General features: G+C 49.1%; 1 protein-coding gene across 5 annotated transcripts in view; it reads left to right on the top strand.

Annotated features, from left to right (window-relative positions):
• Nucleotides 1–19,648, top strand: part of LPP (LIM domain containing preferred translocation partner in lipoma) — a 283,835-nt gene that overhangs the window by 232,318 nt on the left and 31,869 nt on the right. For all 5 annotated transcript variants that reach the window (XM_083442228.1, XM_083442226.1, XM_083442227.1 and 2 more), the window contains one exon: nt 5,359–5,528. In XM_083442228.1, coding sequence (XP_083298354.1) covers nt 5,359–5,528 — 170 coding nt within the window. The remainder of the gene's footprint in view (nt 1–5,358; nt 5,529–19,648) is intronic.

Genomic DNA, 19,648 nt, shown 5'->3' with positions numbered 1-19,648 from the left:
AATAAAAGTTGTGGCCTTATTTAGCCCATTAACCTTAATAATTGTGTCATGTGTCATTTCCACTGATGGGGGTGGGAAGTCGCCATACAAAGAGGCTTGTTCAGAAGCGTTGCTGTCTCCGGCTGCAGAAGAAGAGCAGAGCCATTGTGGCTATTATCCACCGACAGCCCTCTCTCCTCCATGAATTTGTCTAATCCTCTTTTAAAGCCATCCAAGGTGATGGCCATCGCTGGCTCCTGCAGGAGGGAGTTCCACATTTATTTATTTATTTATTCATTCATTCATTCAATTATTTATACCCCACCCATCTGGCTGGGCTTCCCCAGCCACTCTGGGCAGCTTCCAACAAAAGATTAAAATACAATATCAAATATTAAAGACTTCCCTAAACAGGGCTGCCTTCAGATGTCTTCTAAAAGTCAGATAGTTGTTTATTTCTTTGACAACTGATGGGAGGGCAATCCACAGGGTGGGTGCCACCACCAAGAAGGCCCTCTGCCTGGTTCCCTGCAACTTGGCTTCTCACAGGAAGGGAACCGCCAGAAGGCACTCTGTGCTGTGTGAAGAAGGACTTTTATCTGCCCCGAACCTTCCAGCATTCAGCTTCCTTGGGTGTCCACGAGTTTTAATGTTATGGGAGAAATTACTGGACTGGACTTTGTCATGTTCATTCATATCAGCGGGTCCTCTCTGCGTTATACTTACTTGAATGCCACCCTCTATAAACATGAAATAGGTAAAGGGACCCCTGAGCATTAGGTCCAGTCACAGACGACTCTGCGGTTGCGGCGCTCATCTCGCTTTACTGGCTGAGGGAGACAGCGTACAGCTTCCGGGTCATGTGGCCAGCATGACTAAGCCGCTTCTGGCGAACCAGAGCAGCGCACGGAAACGCCGTTTACCTTCCCGCCAGAGCGGTACCTATTTATCTACTTGCACTTTGACGTGCTTTCGAACTGCTAGGTTGGCAGGAGCAGGGACCGAGCAACGGGAGCTCATCCCGTCGTGGGGATTCAAACCGCCAACCTTCTGATCGGCAAATCCTGGGCTCTGTGGTTTAACCCACAGCGCCACCCGCGTCCCAAACATGAAATATAAGTTTACAAAAATCTAGAAATAAAGCAATTCCAATGAAAATGATATGCAAAACTCAATAGAAAATCCACATTTAAATCAGACTAATGAATGGGGGTGGGGAGTTCTAGGATGCATTAAAGTTTAAAATAGAAAAGAAATGCAAATGCACAGTAAAAATAATCCACATATAAACCACCATTAGCAATGTAACAAACTAACTGAGATAGCATTCTTTTCATGCAGAAGTTCCTGTTCTTTGAGATGCTCAGAATCTCCTGATTGGTCTCTGTTTGAAAGCAGGAGACTTTACAAAGCAACCCCTGTGGTTGACCCAGCAGGGCACTTCTGACATTTATTTTATTTTTTTAAAAAACTTTTTTTAAATTGTTATTCTCTAAATTTCCTCAAGCATTCCTCCAAAATGCATTGTGAAAGCCTGTGCATACACCACAACCTATAACACTGGATATCTGTAAAATATGTCCACAGGTTAGTATAAACCTTTGGGAGCTGGTCTTTAGTTAGTTGTAGAATTTGTGAATGAAAGGTGTCTCTCTGCTTTGTTCCTCTTAAATTGTGGGTCATTTTTTTCAGTCAGGGCCTCCCGTCGGAGCGAGTTCCACAGTTTTAACTACCGTATTTTTCGCCCTATAGGACGCACCGGCCCATAGGACGCACCTAGATTTTGGGGGGGGAAATAAAGGAGAAAAAAAAATTTTTCCCCCCAGGAGCGGGGCTGGGGCGGGGGAAGCCCGAGCTTCCCCCTCCCCCAGCTCCCAGAACGGGACCCAGAGCGAGGCCTCGCTCTGGGAGCTTGCGGGGCTGGAGGAGGGGGAAGCCCTCCGCCAGCCTTCTAACCAATTCGGAGGACAGTGGGAAAGGCGCGCTGCACCTCTCCTGCTGTCCCCCGAGTTTGCGGGGCTGGCGACGGGGAGGAGCAGGCTTCTCCCCTCGCGAGCCTTCTAAGCAAGTCGGGGGACAGCGGGAAAGGCGCGCTGCGTCTCTCCCGCTCTCCCCCGAGTTTGCGGGGCTGGCGACGGGGAGGAGCAGGCTTCTCCCCCCGCCAGCCTTCTAAGCAAGTCGGGGGACAGCGGGAAAGGCGCGCTGCGTCTCTCCCGCTCTCCCCCGAGTTTGCGGGGCTGGCGACGGGGAGGAGCAGGCTTCTCCCCCCGCCAGCCTTCTAAGCAAGTCGGGGGACAGCGGGAAAGGCGCGCTGCGTCTCTCCCGCTCTCCCCCGAGTTTGCGGGGCTGGCGACGGGGAGGAGCAGGCTTCTCCCCCCGCCAGCCTTCTAAGCAAGTCGGAGGACAGCGGGAAAGGCGCGCTGCGTCTCTCCCGCTCTCCCCCGAGTTTGCGGGGCTGGCGAGGGGGAGGAGCAGGCTTCTCCCCCCGCCAGCCTTCTAAGCAAGTCGGGGGACAGCGGGAAAGGCGCGCTGCGTCTCTCCCGCTCTCCCCCGAGTTTGCGGGGCTGGCGACGGGGAGGAGCAGGCTTCTCCCCCCGCCAGCCTTCTAAGCAAGTCGGAGGACAGCGGGAAAGGCGCGCTGCGTCTCTCCCGCTCTCCCCCGAGTTTGCGGGGCTGGCGAGGGGGAGGAGCAGGCTTCTCCCCCCCGCCAGCCTTCTAACCAAGTCGGGGGACAGCGGGAAAGGCGCGCTGCGTCTCTCCAGCTCTCCCCCGAATTTGCGGGGCTGGCGACGGGGAGGAGCAGGCTTCTCCCCCCGCCAGCCTTCCAACCAAGTCAGGCTTCTCCCCCCCAGTTTGTGGGGCTGGCGGTGGGGCTCTCCTGAAGCCTGGAGAGCGAGAGGGGTTGGTGCGCACCGACTCCTCTCGCTCTCCAGGCTTCAGCGAAAGCCTGCATTCGCCCCATAGGACGCACACACATTTCCCCTTCATTTTTGGAGGGGGAAAAGTGCGTCCTATAGGGCGAAAAATACGGTATGCGCTGCATTTTATTTCACTTTTAATCTGCATACCACCTTTCTATATTGCTATGCATAAGACCATCTGCAAGCTGAAGAAACAGCAAGGATCACACACATAATAAACAATCTGTTCCGATACAAAAAGGCAAACAGTAAAATTAAATACTAGCAAATAATAATTAAGCAGTTTACACTTCTCAGTTTTTACTAAACTGTTGTTGTTGTGGTTGTTGTTTAATTGTTTAGTCGTGTCTGCCTCTTCGTGACCCCCTGGACCAGAGCACACCAGGCACTTCTGTCTTCCACTGCCTCCCGCAGTTTGGTCAGACTCATGTTTGTAGCTTCGAGAACACTATCCAACCATCTTGTCCTCTGTCGTCCCCTTCTCCTTGTGCCCTCCATCTTTCCCAACATCAGGGTCTTTTCCAGGGAGTCTTCTCTTCTTAGGAGGTGGCCAAAGTTTTGGAGTCTCAGCTTCAGGATCTGTCCTTCCAGTGAGCACTCAGGGCTGATTTCCTTCAGAATGGAGAGGTTGGATCTTCTTGCAGTCCATGGGACTCTCAAGAGTCTCTTCCAGCACCGTAATTCAAAAGCATCAATTCTTTGGCGATCAGCCTTCTTGATGGTCCAGCTCTCACTTCCATACATCACTACTGGGAAAACCATAACTTGAACTATACGGACCTTTGTCGGCAAGGTGATGTCTCTGCTTTTTAAGATGCTGTCTAGGTTTGTCTAAACTGTAATCAGCAAAAATAACTGCAAGTCACAATGCATGAAGTCCTTCCTTTTCTCTGCCCTGAATCTTCCCATATTCAGCTTCATTACTTGTCTGCAAGTTTTAGTATTAGCCAAGAGGGAGGAAAACTTTTCCTGATCTGCTTCCTCTGTGCCGGGTCTAATTTTGTAAACTTCCGCCCTCTTCCTCCAGCTAATGACCGCTCCCCACATTAAATGGGGGGTGCCCTTTGCGTGGTCGCACGCAGCCCCTGAACCTATGCAGCACCATTAGCACAGGCTTGGCTTCGCTCCCCCCAGGTGGGATACCTGGAGGTCTCCACCCACCTCAGTCAGTTGCCCAATCCCGCCTGGGGAAGCGTTGCCAAGGTAATCAGGCCAGGTAGGGGGAGGGACCACCTGCCCACACAATAGAGGGAGGATCTTACCTTGGAATCACCAGTTGGCTCCAGGGCTTCTCCCACCCTCCCCTCCCTCAGTTAAGACTTCTTTTGCAGGTTAACCTTTTCTCCAAAGGTACGTGGGCGCTGCTACATCAAGGTCACTGTTCAAGGGCTGGAAAGGAATTCCCCTGCATTGGCAGGTTTGCCTTTCCCGTAGCAAAACGTCACAACTTTCACGGTATCAGGCCTTGAGTGGAATTCTTTAGTCTATCTTCCCTGAATTGGAGGGGTGTGCAGTGGTGACACACGCCCCCATCCTCTTTGTGGCAGCAATACCAGAGTTCCCCGTTAAAGGGGTTGTTTGAGGGGAGGCTTTGGCCGTACACCTAGAGGTCATCATTGCTCTCCCCTGCAACAACGGCATAACGGGGGCAGACTGTTGGGAAACTGTATGTGCAGCTACTCACACAGAGTCAATAAAGGTTTGGAAAACAGTCAGAAGGAAATCGGAAGGAGTAAGTCTGCCTGGTGATAACAGAGACATGGAGACCGCTCCCTGATTGGTCAAGCTCTCTCAAGCGAGTGATAATTAATGGCCTACTAACTGGATTGTGTTAGTTCAGTATTCAGTGTTCAGAGTTCTGTGTGTCAGTGTAGGAGTTGTGAGTTGTGTGAGAGAGAGCTAGCGAAAGATCCTTGTTCTGTTCCTGTAAATAGTCCACTGTATATAATAAACACCTAACTACAAGTTCCTGGTTCCTGCTTCGTCTAGCCTGTCTGCATCCAAGTCACCAATTGCTTCCGTGGATTCTGCGTTTACTCTGCGAGGTCTGGCTAAGGTCCTGCAACTAGTCAGAAAGTTGTGAAACACCAAATATGTTTTGCCAATACAGACTCTCTCTGCTTGAACATATGTTCTCCAGATCCAGCCCATCCCCCCACACACACACTTGGATAACCCTGATGTTCCCCAGATCCCCGGCAGGGGACTGGGAGGGATAAACGCCCAATGCCTGAGCCAAGGTCTACCCACATCTGAAACATAATAAAGTTGTGGCCAATTTTAATCCCATAGCACGTTGTCTTGAGTCGTTATTCCACATGGGGGCCGCCCGGGGTTTTGGGGACTCTGCCTGTCCATGCAGATCCAGTTGATGCCCCCTTACGTTCCCATGGGGGGTCTCCTTCGCAGCCAAGCGCCATGAGTGGCCCCTAACGCCAGGCCCCTCTCTGCCCTCCAGGTCGCTGTGCCCGCTGCGGGGAGAACGTCGTGGGAGAAGGAACCGGCTGCACCGCGATGGACCAGGTCTTCCACGTGGAGTGCTTCACCTGCATGACCTGCGGCAACAAACTGCGGGGCCAGCCCTTCTACGCTGTGGAGAAGAAAGCCTACTGCGAGCCCTGCTACATCGTAAGTGCCTCCGACCGCTCTCTGCTTCTGGCGGAGCTGGGTGTTCGTTCATTGTGTTTCTATCCTGCCTTTTCCTTGAAGGACCTCGTGGCTGTCCCCCTCCTCATTCAGTCCTCACAACAACCCTGAGAGGTAGGCTTGGCTGAGAGGCAGTGAGCGGTAGCCAAAGCCACACCCCATTGAGCTTCATGGCCGGGTGGGGATTCGAACCCCAGCCTCTCCCAGGTCTTAGTCCAGCGCTCTAACCACTCCACTCCACTGACAGGTGTCTCTTCGGATTCAGGAAGACCGTTTGTATGTTCTGTGTCTCTCTGATTCTCGAGTCCCCACTTACACCAGGGGTCTCCGTGTGAGATGTGCCTGCCCCTGGGGTGCAATGGGATTATCTTTGGGGTCACCAAGATGCAAGGGGGTGGCACAGGACACTGGAGGTCATACCTGTCGGTGTCGATGCTCATTGGCTGTCTGGAGGACTCAGGTGTGAGGAATCTTCTGAGGAATTCATTTCTGGGAATCCCCAAAGCATATGCTGCTTTGCGTCCAGCTGAGCTACTTGGATAAAGTATCTCCTTTGACCCAGATGACGAACGCCTATTTATTGCATTTCTAGCCAACCTTTTTCTCGATAAAGAGCTCAAGGCAGTGCACCTAGTGCTCCTAAACCCCACATTTTATCCTCGCGGCAACCCCGCGAGGTCAGTTAGCCTGAGAGTGAGTGACTGGCCAGAGCTCTCTTCCATTTCTACAATTCTATGAAGTCATGGACGTACACCTTTCTGGAGCAAAAGGGGACCCTTTGATGGATTCCTCTTTAGCATGTGTTTTGGGTAGGTAAGCCACCCCCGCCCTTTGCACAACAGAAGAGTCAAGAAACCCACTTTATACGGTGGTCAGGAAGGGGAGACCGCGCAGCATGTGTCAAAGTCAAGTCCCGTAGCCTCTGCTTCTCTTACCCTTCAGCATTAGATAAAAATTTACAGCAACGTAAAACTCAACGTTTATGGTCAGCCTCGTTGCATTTATGTTTCTTACTGGAAAGGAAGGACAATTTCTTTGGAAGGAAGGTTCCTGGGGAAGCTGAGTTTATTTCACTTTCATTTCATTGGCCAAGGTGGGAAGGAAGGACGTTGTGCAACTTCAATTCCAAAGAGAGAGACTATGTAGGAATGTGGCAGAGCTTGGCATGCAGAAGGCCTCACATTCAGCAGCTAAAAAAGCCAATGCAATTCTGGGCTGCATCAATAGGAGTATAGCATCTAGATCAAGGGAAGTAATAGTGCCACTGTATTCTGCTCTGGTCAGACCTCACCTGGAGTACTGTGTCCAGTTCTGGGCACCACAGTTCAAGAAGGACACTGACAAACTGGAACGTGTCCAGAGCAGGGCAACCAAAATGGTCAAAGGCCTGGAAACGATGCCTTATGAGGAACGGCTAAGGGAGCTGGGCATGTTTAGCCTGGAGAAGAGGAGGTTAAGGGGTGATATGATAGCCATGTTCAAATATATAAAAGGATGTCACATAGAGGAGGGAGAAAGGTTGTTTTCTGCTGCTCCAGAGAAGCGGACACGGAGCAATGGATCCAAACTACAAGAAAGAAGATTCCACCTAAACATTAGGAAGAACTTCCTGACAGTAAGAGCTGTTTGACAGTGGAATTTGCTGCCAAGGGGTGTGGTGGAGTCTCCTTCTTTGGAGGTCTTTAAGCAGAGGCTTGACAGCCATATGTCAGGAGTGCTCTGATGGTGTTTCCTGCTTGGCAGGGGGTTGGACTCGATGGCCCTTGTGGTCTCTTCCAACTCTATGATTCTATTATTCTTCCCATCTCTGGTAGTAGAGGTGGAAAAGACCTGATGTCCCAGAGAGGTCAGAAAGGAGAGCAAACTAGGCATGGAGTCCTGTGAGTCATTGAGCCCCTGCCCCACTTGGCCAGTGGACGTTCATAAAATTTGGGAAAAGCCCAAAATTTATTTCAAATCCAGGTCAGTCCTCAGGTTCAATCCCAGTTCAAAGGATCTTGGGTTGGCAGACGTCTGAGAAAGACATCTGAAGCCACCTATCAGATTGGACAAGTTGGGGTTACAAGGACCAACCTCCTGACTTGGTATCAAGTATCTTAACAAAGCTGTTCCCCTGTGTTGTTTGGAGGCCAGGCCTGTCACTCACAGGATAGCACCTCCCTCTGGCTGAGACAGACAGGATCTAGCATCTTTAGAGCCCTATCCCAGGGGAAGGACCTTCGCACCTCCAGATCCTGCCTAGGACCTTTTAGAAGAGCCTGGGATCAGCCAGGGGGACATTGTAGCTGCACACGACCCACTACAATTGTGGGAGGGGGATTTAGCAATGACGTTTTGTGCCCGCATCATCCCTATGTTAGGAATTAGGTCACTGGCCTTACAAATCCAAGGAAGGGGAGGTCAGTATTTCCTGCTTCCCCAGATGAGCAACTTGGAGGGAGATCAGATTCAGGACCATGGATAGTTCACCTGCAGCTGAGACTAAACATCTACGTTGTCTCAGCAAGGTTCTGAGTCTTCTTCTGGTTCTCCTCCTCCTCTGCTTCTAGTTCTCCTCCTCCTCCTCTCCCACAACAGCATAAGAATAGCCTTCTGGATCAGGCCAATGGCCCATCTAGTCCAGCCTCCTGTTCCGACAGTGGCCAAACAGATGCCGCTATGGGAAACCAGAAAGCAGGCTTTGAGCACAAGAGCAACCCTCTCCCTTCCTGTGGTTTCCAGCAATTGGTATTCAGAAGCATTTCTGCCTCTGACTGTGGAGGCAGATCATAGCCTTCATGGTTAGTAGCCATCAATAGTCCTCTCCTCCATGAATTTGTCTTATCCTCTTTTGAAGCCATCGCTGCCTCCTGTGGCAGTGAGTTCCATAGTTTAACTTCCTTTTGTTGTTTTATGCTGCTGCAAGGCCGAGGATCGGCCCTATTACCACTCCCTACCAGCAGCTCACTTCAGTCGCAGCCTTTCCTTGAGCTTCATACCTCTCAAAAAAAGCTCCACTGCATCTCTAGGGCTGGGTGGTCTCCATCCCTGGAGTGCTACTTCCTGGCCAGTTGAAAAGTCTTCTGCAGCTGTTGGCTCCTTTGGGGCTAATGGAGTTTCCAACTGTGAGGCATCTCTCCCCAAGATGACTGTGGACCAGCCATCACAAGAGTCTCCTTCAGGCACAAGGAATGGTAGGCAGTTCTCATGTCCCACATGAGATGGACCACGGCATCCTTCTCCTCAGAGCTACAGTTTCCAGAGGACTCTGTCTTAGAGGAGGCCTGGTGTAGGGTCACGATCCTGCGCTTGCGAGAGCGGGGAAATCTTTCAAAGGGAAAGGGAGGCCCTCCCTCCCGTCTCGCCCCGAATCTGCCATAGTTTTGAGGTGCATCTGCCTCAGGCAGCCCAATAATGGTTTTGAGATTATTTAATCTCATTACTTACGCACTTCATTAGCCTGAGTGAATTGCTGGCGAAGATTCAGTAAGCTTCCTCCGTTCAGAGATAAAAGGATGAGCAAGAAAACGCAAGAGGATCCTCGTCCTCCCGCCCGCTTTCAGATTTATCATCTAATCTTTGTTAAAGCATAAAAGAATGGTAATTGGCCGGCGGCGTGAGCCTGATCCTCAGCACGGCTTTGAGCGCTGGAGGGGCAGGATGACAACACTCGTAGAGGACAGTTGTCCCAAAGCACCGCAAGGACATCTTGCAAGCAACCACCGAGGGTCCCCGGGGGCTCCAGAAAGCTAGCGACATTTAAGAACAACCGGACATTCAAAAGAAATGCAAATACAAAATAGAATAATAGAAATGTGGAGTTGAAAGAGGTCCACGAGGGTCATCAACCCTCTGCAATGCAGAGATCTCAGCTAAAGCATCGGTGACAGAGGGCCACCCAACCTTCTTGGAAGCTCCCATGGAAGGACTTTCCATTCCACCATCAAACAGCTCTCACCACCACAAAGTTCTTCCTAAGGTTTAGTTGGAATCTTCTTTCTCGTAACTTGAATCCATCAGTGGTGAGCTGAACCTCCGGAGCATTTGAGGGATTAACTATTCAGCAGTTAAACATCAGGAATCACTTCCTGATGGCAAGCACAGCAGAACGGACTCCGTCAAAAGGAGACAGACTCTCCTTCCTTGGAGGTTTTTAAGCAGAGGTTGGATGGCTAGCTGAGATTTCTGCATTGCAGGAGATTGAACTAGATGGCCTTTGGGGTATTTGAAGATCGGTGTCATACGAACTTTCAGTCTCCTCTCCTGCAGGCTTTGTTGTTGTTTAGTCGTTTAGTCGTGTCCAACTCTTCATGACCCCATGGACCAGAGCACGCCAGGCACTCCTGTCTTCCACTGCCTCCCGCAGTTTGGTCAAACTCATGGTGGTAGCTTCGAGAACACTGTCCAACCATCTCGTCCTCTCTCGTCCCCTTCTCCTTGTGCCCTCCATCTTTCCCAACATCAGGGTCTTTTCCAGGGAGTCTTCTCTTCTCATGAGGTGGCCAAAGTATTGGAGCCTCAGCTTCAGGATCTGTCCTTCCAGTGAGCACTCAGGGCTGATTTCCTTCAGAATGGATAGGTTTGATCTTCTTGCAGTCCATGGGACTCTCAAGAGTCTCCTCCAACACCATAATTCAACTGCTGAAGGCTAAACATGCACAACTCCCTTGATCGTTCCTCAGAAGGAATGTTCTGAGGAATGTTCAGAAGGTGGTGCCTGATGTTCTGTGGGTTCAACAGCCAAGAGCCCCCTACTGAGACCCACCCTCTTCTCCCTGGGTAGGGAAGGAAAAGGAATCAGCGTAAATCCAACACTGCTTCCCCTCAAACGCCACTCTCGCCTTGAACTAGACGGGGAATTGGTTGCTTAGGATGAAAAGCAGGACAACGGCCGTGGGCCAGCCCTGCGTGGTTTGCATTGCAAATGCTAAATCTTCTAATGCGTTTCCAATTATCTGGCCTGCACCTTCGCTCAGTCTCTCTCAGTGTGCCATTATTCATATTGTCTGAGAAGCCTTGCTGGTCTCTTCTGCCCCTCTCTGCCTCCCCCAGGATGCTAAAACGGTCTCACAAATAACCTGGGGTGGTGGTAGCAGAAACATGTCCGTGTCGCCATGTGGGACGAGGAATGTGTGAATCTGTGCATCTCTGTTTCTCATTTTTTCAAAGTTCAACTTCTTTGCACCAACTAGCAATTTTTATTGTATTTCTTTCAACAACCAAAAAAAACCCCTTTAGAAATCAGCCTTTTAGTGCTGATGTCTCCTAACAGACAGGCATTTGCATGCAATTGTGTCTAATATACATGTTTTCGCAAAGCAAGTATACACACTTTGCTATAATAGGTGCATTTCTTGGACCTATTACACGGCTGGAGAACTGTGCTGCAAAATTCAGAGAAGTCTGTGTTTCAAAAGGTGGCAAAATCGGTGACAGGACACCCAGAGAGAGGGAGGGAGGAGAGGAGAGGAGGGTTTGAGAGAATGCAGTGCAATGACTATCAGGGCAATCCTGCTTGTGTCTACTCATCAGTAAGTCCTATTGTGGGCCAGGTAAGTGGGGTTAGGATTCCAGCCTAAGAGAGAGAGCTCGGAACCAGACAGTCCAGATCTCGCCTAGAATTTAAGCACACCAAGAGGCCCGAAGCTGAGATTCCTGCATTGCAGGGGGTTGGATCTTATGGCTCTCAGGATCCCTTCCAACTGGATTTCCAGCAGCAGCAGCAGCAGCAGCAAACCTGTGCCTGCCCCCTGTGCCCATTGTTGCAGAATTTATGCTTAGGCAAAGTAGGGTGGGGAAAGGGACACGGGTGGCGCTGTGGGTAAAACCTCAGCGCCTAGGACTTGCTGATCATCAGGTCGGCGGTTCAAATCCCCGCAGCAGGGTGAGCTCCCGCTGCTCGGTCCCAGCGCCTGCCAACCTAGCAGTTCGAAAGCACCCTTAAGTGCAAGTAGATAAATAGGGACCGCTTACCAGCGGGAAGGTAAACAGCGTTTCCGTGTGCTGCGCTGGCTCGCCAAATGCAGCTTCGTCACGCTGGCCATGTGACCCCGGAAGTGTCTCCAGACAGCGCTGGCCCCCAGCCTCTTAAGTAAGATGGGCGCACAACCCTAGAGTCGGACACGACTGGCCCGTACGGGCAGGGGTACCTTTACCTTTTTTAGGGTGGGGAAGGACTTTCAGGAAAGCTCGCATAATTTCTTTGATTCTCTATAAGGATAGCCCAAGCACCATTTTTTCAATTGGAAAAACCTGCTGCCTGTGAAGGCACTCAAGAGCAGAGCAGAGATATTATTATTATTATTATCATCATCATCATCATCATCATAATCATCATCATCATCATAATCATCAATAATACCCCACCCATCTGGCTGGGTTTCCCCAGCCGCTCTGGGTGGCTTCCAGCAGAATGTTAAAATACAATGCTTCATCAGATATTAAAAGCTTCCCTAAACAGGGCTGTCTTCAGATGTCTTCTAAAAATCCGATAGTTGTTTATTTCTTTGATGTCTGATGGCAGGGCATTCCACAGGGCGGGCGCCACCACAGAGAAGGCCCTCTGCCTGATAACCAAGGGGAGAAGCAGGGAACTACCTCTTCCTTTCCCCATCCATCGGTTTTCTGCCCCAGTTGCTTCCCTCTTCCCCGTGGGGCTTCCCATCATTTCCTACTCTTCCAGCTGTTCAGCTCAACCCTACCAGAAGCAGATTTTCCTGATTGAAAGGGACCTTTCATCACCCACCATTTCTGTACCGCGTGTTGTCTCGAGTTCCTTTCCCCTCCCAGCCCATGTGCAATATGGGCATTCGTAGATTCACAAAAACGCAGGAATCACAGCCTTAGAATCTCTGACAGATGGCCGTCCATCTCCAAGTCTCCAATGAAGGAGAGTCCAGCACTGACCTGTCAGCATGCAGAGGTCCGGGAGGCCAGCTGGCTAGTCCCGGCCGGGCTGTTCCCTTCCAGTTGTCCTGCTGCATGGACCATCGGCCTCTGCTCCAACGGAAATCAGCAACCCAGGCTTCAAAGCCAGGGCACACTATCAGCAGATCGAACTGTGCACCCAGAATAGGCGTGAGGCTTGTGGAAGCATACTACAACTACAGATTTATTCATCATAAATCAGGACAAAGAAACATGTAGCCTCTTTCTCATGTCGTCTCAGAGAGAACATCTAAAAGCAAAAGCTATACACAAGGGAAGTTCCCAGCATACTGTGCTGGGATGTAAACAGACATGTGACACGTAAGAATCCCATGTCTGTTTCTTAAGGTGGAATAGAAATGTCAACATGACCTCCCTTGCAAGATTGTTGTAAAGACAACTCTAGTCATGCAAGCAAAGGGCTTTGAACACCGCAAAGCCCCGAGTCCCTCTAGACATCATTTTCTATGGAGCTTTCATGACGATTTGTGCCTGTGATGCGGTCAGGACAGTCATACCTTGATTCCGGTTTCTTCTTCTTTGTTTGAATATATATTTTATTGGACAATTTTAGCAAACAAATTATCAATCAACATAACCGTTTGAATTCTCCCCTTTTTTCTCTCCCTCCCCCTCTCCCCCCCCCCCAGCACTTCCATCAGCTCCCATCCCTGGTTTCTTCACACATATTATCCACTGCATATTATAAAATTATACATATCATTGCCTTATCTACCATCTATTCAACTGGTAACTTTGTGAATGTTTATTCAAAACCTGCCAAGGAGTCAAAGTTGTTTTGTTGTCTTTTTAGTTAATTTGTAAAAAGCTCCTAATCTTCCTTGAAGTCGCAGTTGTCCTTATTACACAGTTTGTATGTCAACTTAGCCAATTCCGCATAGCTCATCAATTTTTCTTCCCCCAGTTCTTTCGTTGGGATTTCCTCATTCTTCCATCCTTGTGCTAACAAGAATCTTGCCGCTGTTGTAGCGTACATAAATAGATTCTTTGTTTTTTGGCAGGTCTTGTCCTACAATCCCTAACAAAAATGCTTCAGGTTTCTTTATAAATGTCATTTTAAGCATTTTTTTTCAATTCATTGTTTATAATTTCCCAAAAATTTTTAACTTCTCTACATTCCCACCACATATGATAAAAAGTACCTTCTTCTTTACATTTCCAGCATATGTTTGACCCGGTTTTGTACATTTTTGCTATTTGTACTGGTGTGATATACTATCTGTACATCATTTTCATATAGTTTTCTTTCAAAAGAGAACAATCTGTAAATTTCAGATCTACTTTCCACTGTGGATATGTTGATTCCGGTTTCAATGTCGTTTGCATCTGCAAAAGTTTCAGGGGAGAATACCGCCTTATTTCCAATAAGTTCATGCCTGCGTAACTTTTTGCTGAAATCCCATAACTCTTCATGCCAGAAATGTTCTGCTTTTGGGTAGCTGGAGTCATCCTGCCTTGGTTGCGCTATAGCACAAGAGTGCCCCTCCGGACAGCAATAATCTAGTATCGCTGGGGAGTTGGAACGGCTAATAAAACAAAATAAGGTGCAATAGGATTCCATTAGGGACGCGGGTGGCGCTGTGGGTTAAACCACACAGCCTAGGACTTGCCGATCAGAAGGTCGGCGGTTTGAATCCCTGCGACAGGGTGAGCTCCCGTTGCTCGGTCCCTGCTCCTGCCAACCTAGCAGTTCGAAAGCACGTCAAAGTGCAAGTAGATAAATAGGTACCGCTCCAGCGGGAAGGTAAACAGCATTTCCGTGCGCTGCTCTGGTTTGCCAGAAGCGGCTTAGTCATGCTGGCCACGTGACCCGGAAGCTGTACTCCCTGGGCCAGTAAAGCGAGATGAGCGCCGCAACCCCAGAGTCGGTCACGACTGGACCTAATGGTCAGGGGTCCCTTTACCTTTTTATGATTCCATCGCCAGTGTACTTGTTGCAGAAAACTGTCATCTGGAGGGACCCTCTGCTTAAATACTCAGCAATATTTTTATCAGCAGCTTGGATGCCTGAGCTGGATGCCTGAGCTTGGGTTGGCTGAGCCTTAAATATTGCCCTACGTCTTGTTTCCTTCCCAGAGATACGAACGCGATCATAATCGCCATTCTTACAGCACCTTATCTGCCAAATAGCCTAAATTGAGTTCTGCCGCACTGCCCCGCTGCATGGAAAAGATGGAAACCTGAATCAGGAGGCTTTCACAGTCTGCTTGTTTGGAATGAGATGTGAACTCCTCTGCCCCTCTAAACAAACCTCTGCTTGGAGAATGTTTGCCTGTTAGTTATAGAAAAGGGGGGGGGGCAGCAGGTGGCATATTAATTTCTGCGAGGAGACCTGGCAGCCAAAGGTTTGCTGGTGGTGACAGTAGGCAAATCTGTGGCAAGCAGAAAACAAGGGTGCATAATAACCAATAATGTCATCATTAGTCTCTTTGGTGTGTGGCTTACCATGCACAGATCGGGTCTGTTATTATTCTTATTTATTATTTTTATCTCCCACATTTATCTGCCAAGGAGCTCAAATAATAATAATAATAATATATTTATTTATTTATTTATCCCTTCTTGGGATGTTTTCAAGGAAAGGTTGGATGGCCACCTAGCAGGGATGCTTTAGTTGTAATTCCTGCATTGCAGGGGGTTCAGCTAGATGACCCCTGAGGGTCCCTTCCAACTCTACAATTCTACAATTCTCTGAGTGACTCCCCAGCCACTCTGGGTGGCTTCCAACAAAACACTAAAATACAATAACCTATTAAACATTAAAAGATTGCCTAAACAGGGCTGCCTTCAGATGTCTTCTAAAAGTTTGGTAGTTATTTTTCTCTTTGACATCTGGTGGGAGGGCGTTCCACAGGGCAGGTGCCACCACCAAGAAGGCCCTCTGCCGGGTTCATTGTAACTTGGCTTCTCACAGTGAGGGAACTGCCAGAAGGCCCTTGGAGATGAACCCAGGTGTCCAAGCAGAACGATGAGGGTGGAGACACTCCTTCAGGTCCACTGGACCAAGGCCATTTATTTCCTTGACCTCTGAGGGGAGGGCGTTCCACAGGGCGGATGCCACTACAGAGAAGACCCTCTGCTTGGTTCCCTGTAGCTTGGCTTTTCGCAGTGAGGGAACCTCCAGAAGGCCCTCGGTGCTGGACCTCAGTGTCTGGTCAGAATGATGGGGGTGGAGATGCTCCTTCAGGTATACTAGACCAAGGCCGTTTAGGGCTTTAAAGGTCAGCACCGATACTTTGAATTTTGCTTGGAAATGTACTGGGAGCCCATGAAGATCTTTCAGGTCCAGTGTTATATGGTCTCGGTGGCCACTCCCAGTCACCAGTCTGGCTGCCACATTCTGAATTAGTTGTAGTTTCCAGGTCACCTTCAAAGGTAGCCCCACATAGAGCACATTGCAGTAGTCCAAGCGGGAGATAACCAGAGCATGCCCCCACTCTGGTGAGACAGCCTGTGGGCAGTGAGAGTCTCATCCTGTGTACCGGATGGAGCTGGTAGACAGCTGCCCTGGACACAGAATTGACCTGGACCTCCATGGACAGCTGTGAGTCCAGAGTGACTCCCAGGCTGCGCACCTGGTCCTTCTGGGGCACAGTAGCCCCATTCAGGACCAGGGAGGGAGACCAGGGAGGTTGGGCTAAGAGCTGATACCTGGCCCCAGGTCTCCCAGTGAGCTTCATGGCTGAGTGGGGATTCGAACCCTGCTCTCCGACACTCTAACCATTGCTCCACACTGCCTCTCAATTCCCCCAACCCTGCCCCGCTTGACGTCCCCCCCGGCTACTCCTCCCATTGCGTCCCCTCCCCCTGAAGGTCCGAAAAGATGCATCAGAGCCACGGCAGCAGTCTTGGGACGGAAAGGGAAGGTTAGTTGCAATATCCTTGCATGCGCTGTTATAAAAGATTGACGAGTGCGATGCTCGCTTTGTGCCAGCTGTCAGCTTTCCAGCCTCGGTACTTATCAGAAGGACGTCGCCCAAGGACGAGCGGCTTGCTCAGGCTGGGGACACGGCTTCGCTAGGCAAATGCGCCATTTGCCGATGTCCTGATGGCATTCTCCCAACCAGGGCCGTTTTCCTCCCGTGATGTCATCTCTGTTCCCTGTGACCTGTTGCGGCCCCTCATTTTTGCAAGTATAATGAGGCAAGTTAAGTCTTCCTTTCTGCTGCTCACCTGGAGCTCTGCAATGGCCTCCTCTGATATACTGTATTTTTTGCTCTATAAGACTCACTTTTTCCCTCCTAAAAAGTAAGGGGAAATGTGTGTGCGTCTTATGGAGCGAATGCAGGCTGCGCAGCTATCCCAGAAGCCAGAGCAGCAAGAAGGATTGCTGCTTTCACTGCGCAAAATACGGTATATACTGTATTTTTCCGTTTACAACACGCCCTCATGTATAAGATGCCCCCTATTTTGGGGGACTCAAAATTAAGAAAATTGGGGGGGGGGAGATTGCCCAAAGTTGTTGAGCTTGCACGCATCACGATAGCGCTTATCCTCTGTCCCATCACCCGCACAATTAATGAAGCAACAGCCAATAAACACTAGCCCTTGCCACAGCCGCCAATAACAATCTCTGGGTCGCAGCAGCAGCCAATCACACATCAACCCTATGCACTATCCGTGTATAGGACGACCCCAACTTTTAAAGCTTTTTTTAATTTAAAAAACCCCTCATCTAATACATGGAAAGGTGCAGTACAGTGGTGCCTCGCAAGACGAAATTAATTCGTTCTCTGAGTTTTTTTGTCTTGTGAATTTTTCGTCTTGCGAAGCACGGTTTCCCATAGGAAATGCATTGACGGTTTCCCATAGGAATGCATTGACGGTTTTAAGAAAAAGGCGCAAGACTTTTTCCATAGGGAAATTCGTCTTGCGAAGCAACTCAAAAACCAAAAAACTATTTCGTCTTGAGTTTTTCGTCTTGCGAGGTACCACTGTATATTGATTATATTTGTATCCCACCTTTTCTCTCTTTTGGGAATAATAATAATAATAATAATAATAATAATAATAATAATACAGCCCCTTTAGTGTATTTGTTGTCATTGTTCCACACTTCCACAATCTCTGAGCGGTCCCAAGCACTTGCCCAGGACTTCGTTTCATTGTAATGAAGGTCAGCAGAGACTTTGGTCTTCAATATATATGCGGTTTTATTTACATATATATCCAACCTGTGTATAAGGTGGTGGTGCCTCACAGCATTGACACTCAGCAGTTCTTGCTTCTCTAGCAAAATTTGGATTCAGCCCAGAGCAAGCAGATCTCTGCATCTCCTGCTTCCAGCTTACCTCCAACTCAGCTCCCACACAACTCTGGCAATAATAATAATAATAATAATAATAATAATAATACATTTTATTTATACCTTGCCCTCCCCAGAGACAGGTGCAGGGTGGCTAACAACAGTAAAATTGCAGTAAAAAACATAATAGGGGGGAAAAACCAATTTAAAATACAGGTTAAAATGCAGCCTCATTTTAAAAGTAGCTCATAGATCAAAACCATAAGGGGAGGGAAACATCAGGGTCAGACTGAGTCCAAACCAAAGGCCAGGCGGAACAGCTCTGTCTTGCAGGCCCTGCAGAAAGATGAAAGTCCCGCAGGGCCCTAGTCTCTTGTGACAGTCTCTTGAGAGCCAGTGTGGTGTAGTGGTTAGGAGCGGTAGTCTCGTAATCTGGGGAACCAGGTCCGCTTCCCCGCTCCTCCACATGCAGCTCTGAAGTCTCTCAGCCCCACTCACCTCACCTCACAGAGTGTTTGTTGTGGGGGAGGAAGGGAAAGGAGACTGTTAGCTGCTTTGAGACTCCTTAAAGGGAGTGAAAGGCGGGATATCAAATCCAAACTCTTCTTCTTCTGACAGAGCGTTCCACCACGTTGGGGCCAGTACTGAAAAGGCCCTGACCCTAGTTGTGGCCAATCTAACCAACTTGCCACCTGGGACCACCAAAATGTTGTCATTTTGTGCAGGTCCTGTGCAGGGCTTACCAGGAGAGGCAGTCCCATAGGTGGTAATAATAAATTTATTTATACTCCATCGATCTGGCTGGGCCTCCCCAGCCACTCTGGGCGGCTTCCAACAGAATATTGAAACCACAATAAAGTTTTGTTGTTTAGTTTTTTACTCGTGTCCAACTCTTCGTGACCCCCTGGACCAGAGCACGCCAGGCACTCCTGTCTTCCACTGCCTCCCGCAGTTTGGCCAAACTCACGTTGGTAGCTTCGAGAACACTGTCCCACCATCTCGTCCTCTGTCATCCCCTTCTCCTTGTGCCCTCCATCTTTCCCAGCATCAGGGTCTTTTCCATGGAATCTTCTCTTCTCTCAAGGTGGCCAAAGTCTTGGAGCCTCAGCTTCAGGATCTGTCCTTCCAGTGAGCACTCAGGGCTGATTTCCTTAAGAATGGAGAGGTTTGATCTTCTTGTAATCTCCTCCAGCACCAGAATTCAAAAGCATCCATTCTTTGGTGATCAGCCTTCTTTATGGTCCAGCTCTCACTTCCATACATCACTACTGGGAAAACCATGGCTTTAACTATACGGACCTTTGTTAGCAAGGTGATCTCTCTGCTTTTTAAGATGTTGTCTAGGTTTGCCATTGCCTTTCTCCCAAGGAGCAGGCGTCTTTTAATTTCGTGACTGCTGTCACCATCTGCAGTGATCATGGAGCCTAAGAAAGTAAAATCTCTCACTGCCTCCATTTCTTCCCCTTCTATTTGCCAGGAGGTGATTGGACCAGTGGCCATGATCTTCGTTTTTTTGATGTTGAGCTTCAGACCATATTTTGCGCTCTCCTCTTTCACCCTCATTAAAAGGTTCTTTAATTCCTCCTCACTTTCTGCCATCAAGGTTGTGTCATTTGCATATCCGAGGTTGTTGATATTTCTTCCGGCGATCTTAATTCCGGCTAGGGATTCATCTAGCCCAGCCTTTCGCATGATGAATTCTGCATATAGGTTAAATAAGCAGGGAGACAATATACAGCCTTGTCGTACTCCTTTCCCAATTTTGAACCAATCAGTTGTTCCATATCCAGTTCTAATAAAATATCATACATTAAAAACTTCCCTAAACAGGGCTGCCTTCAGATGTCTTTGAAAAGTCAGATAGTTGTTTATTTCCTTGACATCTGATGGGAGGACGTTCCACAGGGTGGGCGCCACCACAGAGAAGGCC

This window comes from Podarcis tiliguerta, assembly GCF_965153285.1.
Source record: "Podarcis tiliguerta genome assembly, chromosome: 5".
NCBI lineage: Eukaryota > Metazoa > Chordata > Lepidosauria > Squamata > Lacertidae > Podarcis > Podarcis tiliguerta.
Note: the sequence above shows the minus strand (reverse complement) of the source record. Positions and strands in the feature narration are given on the sequence as shown.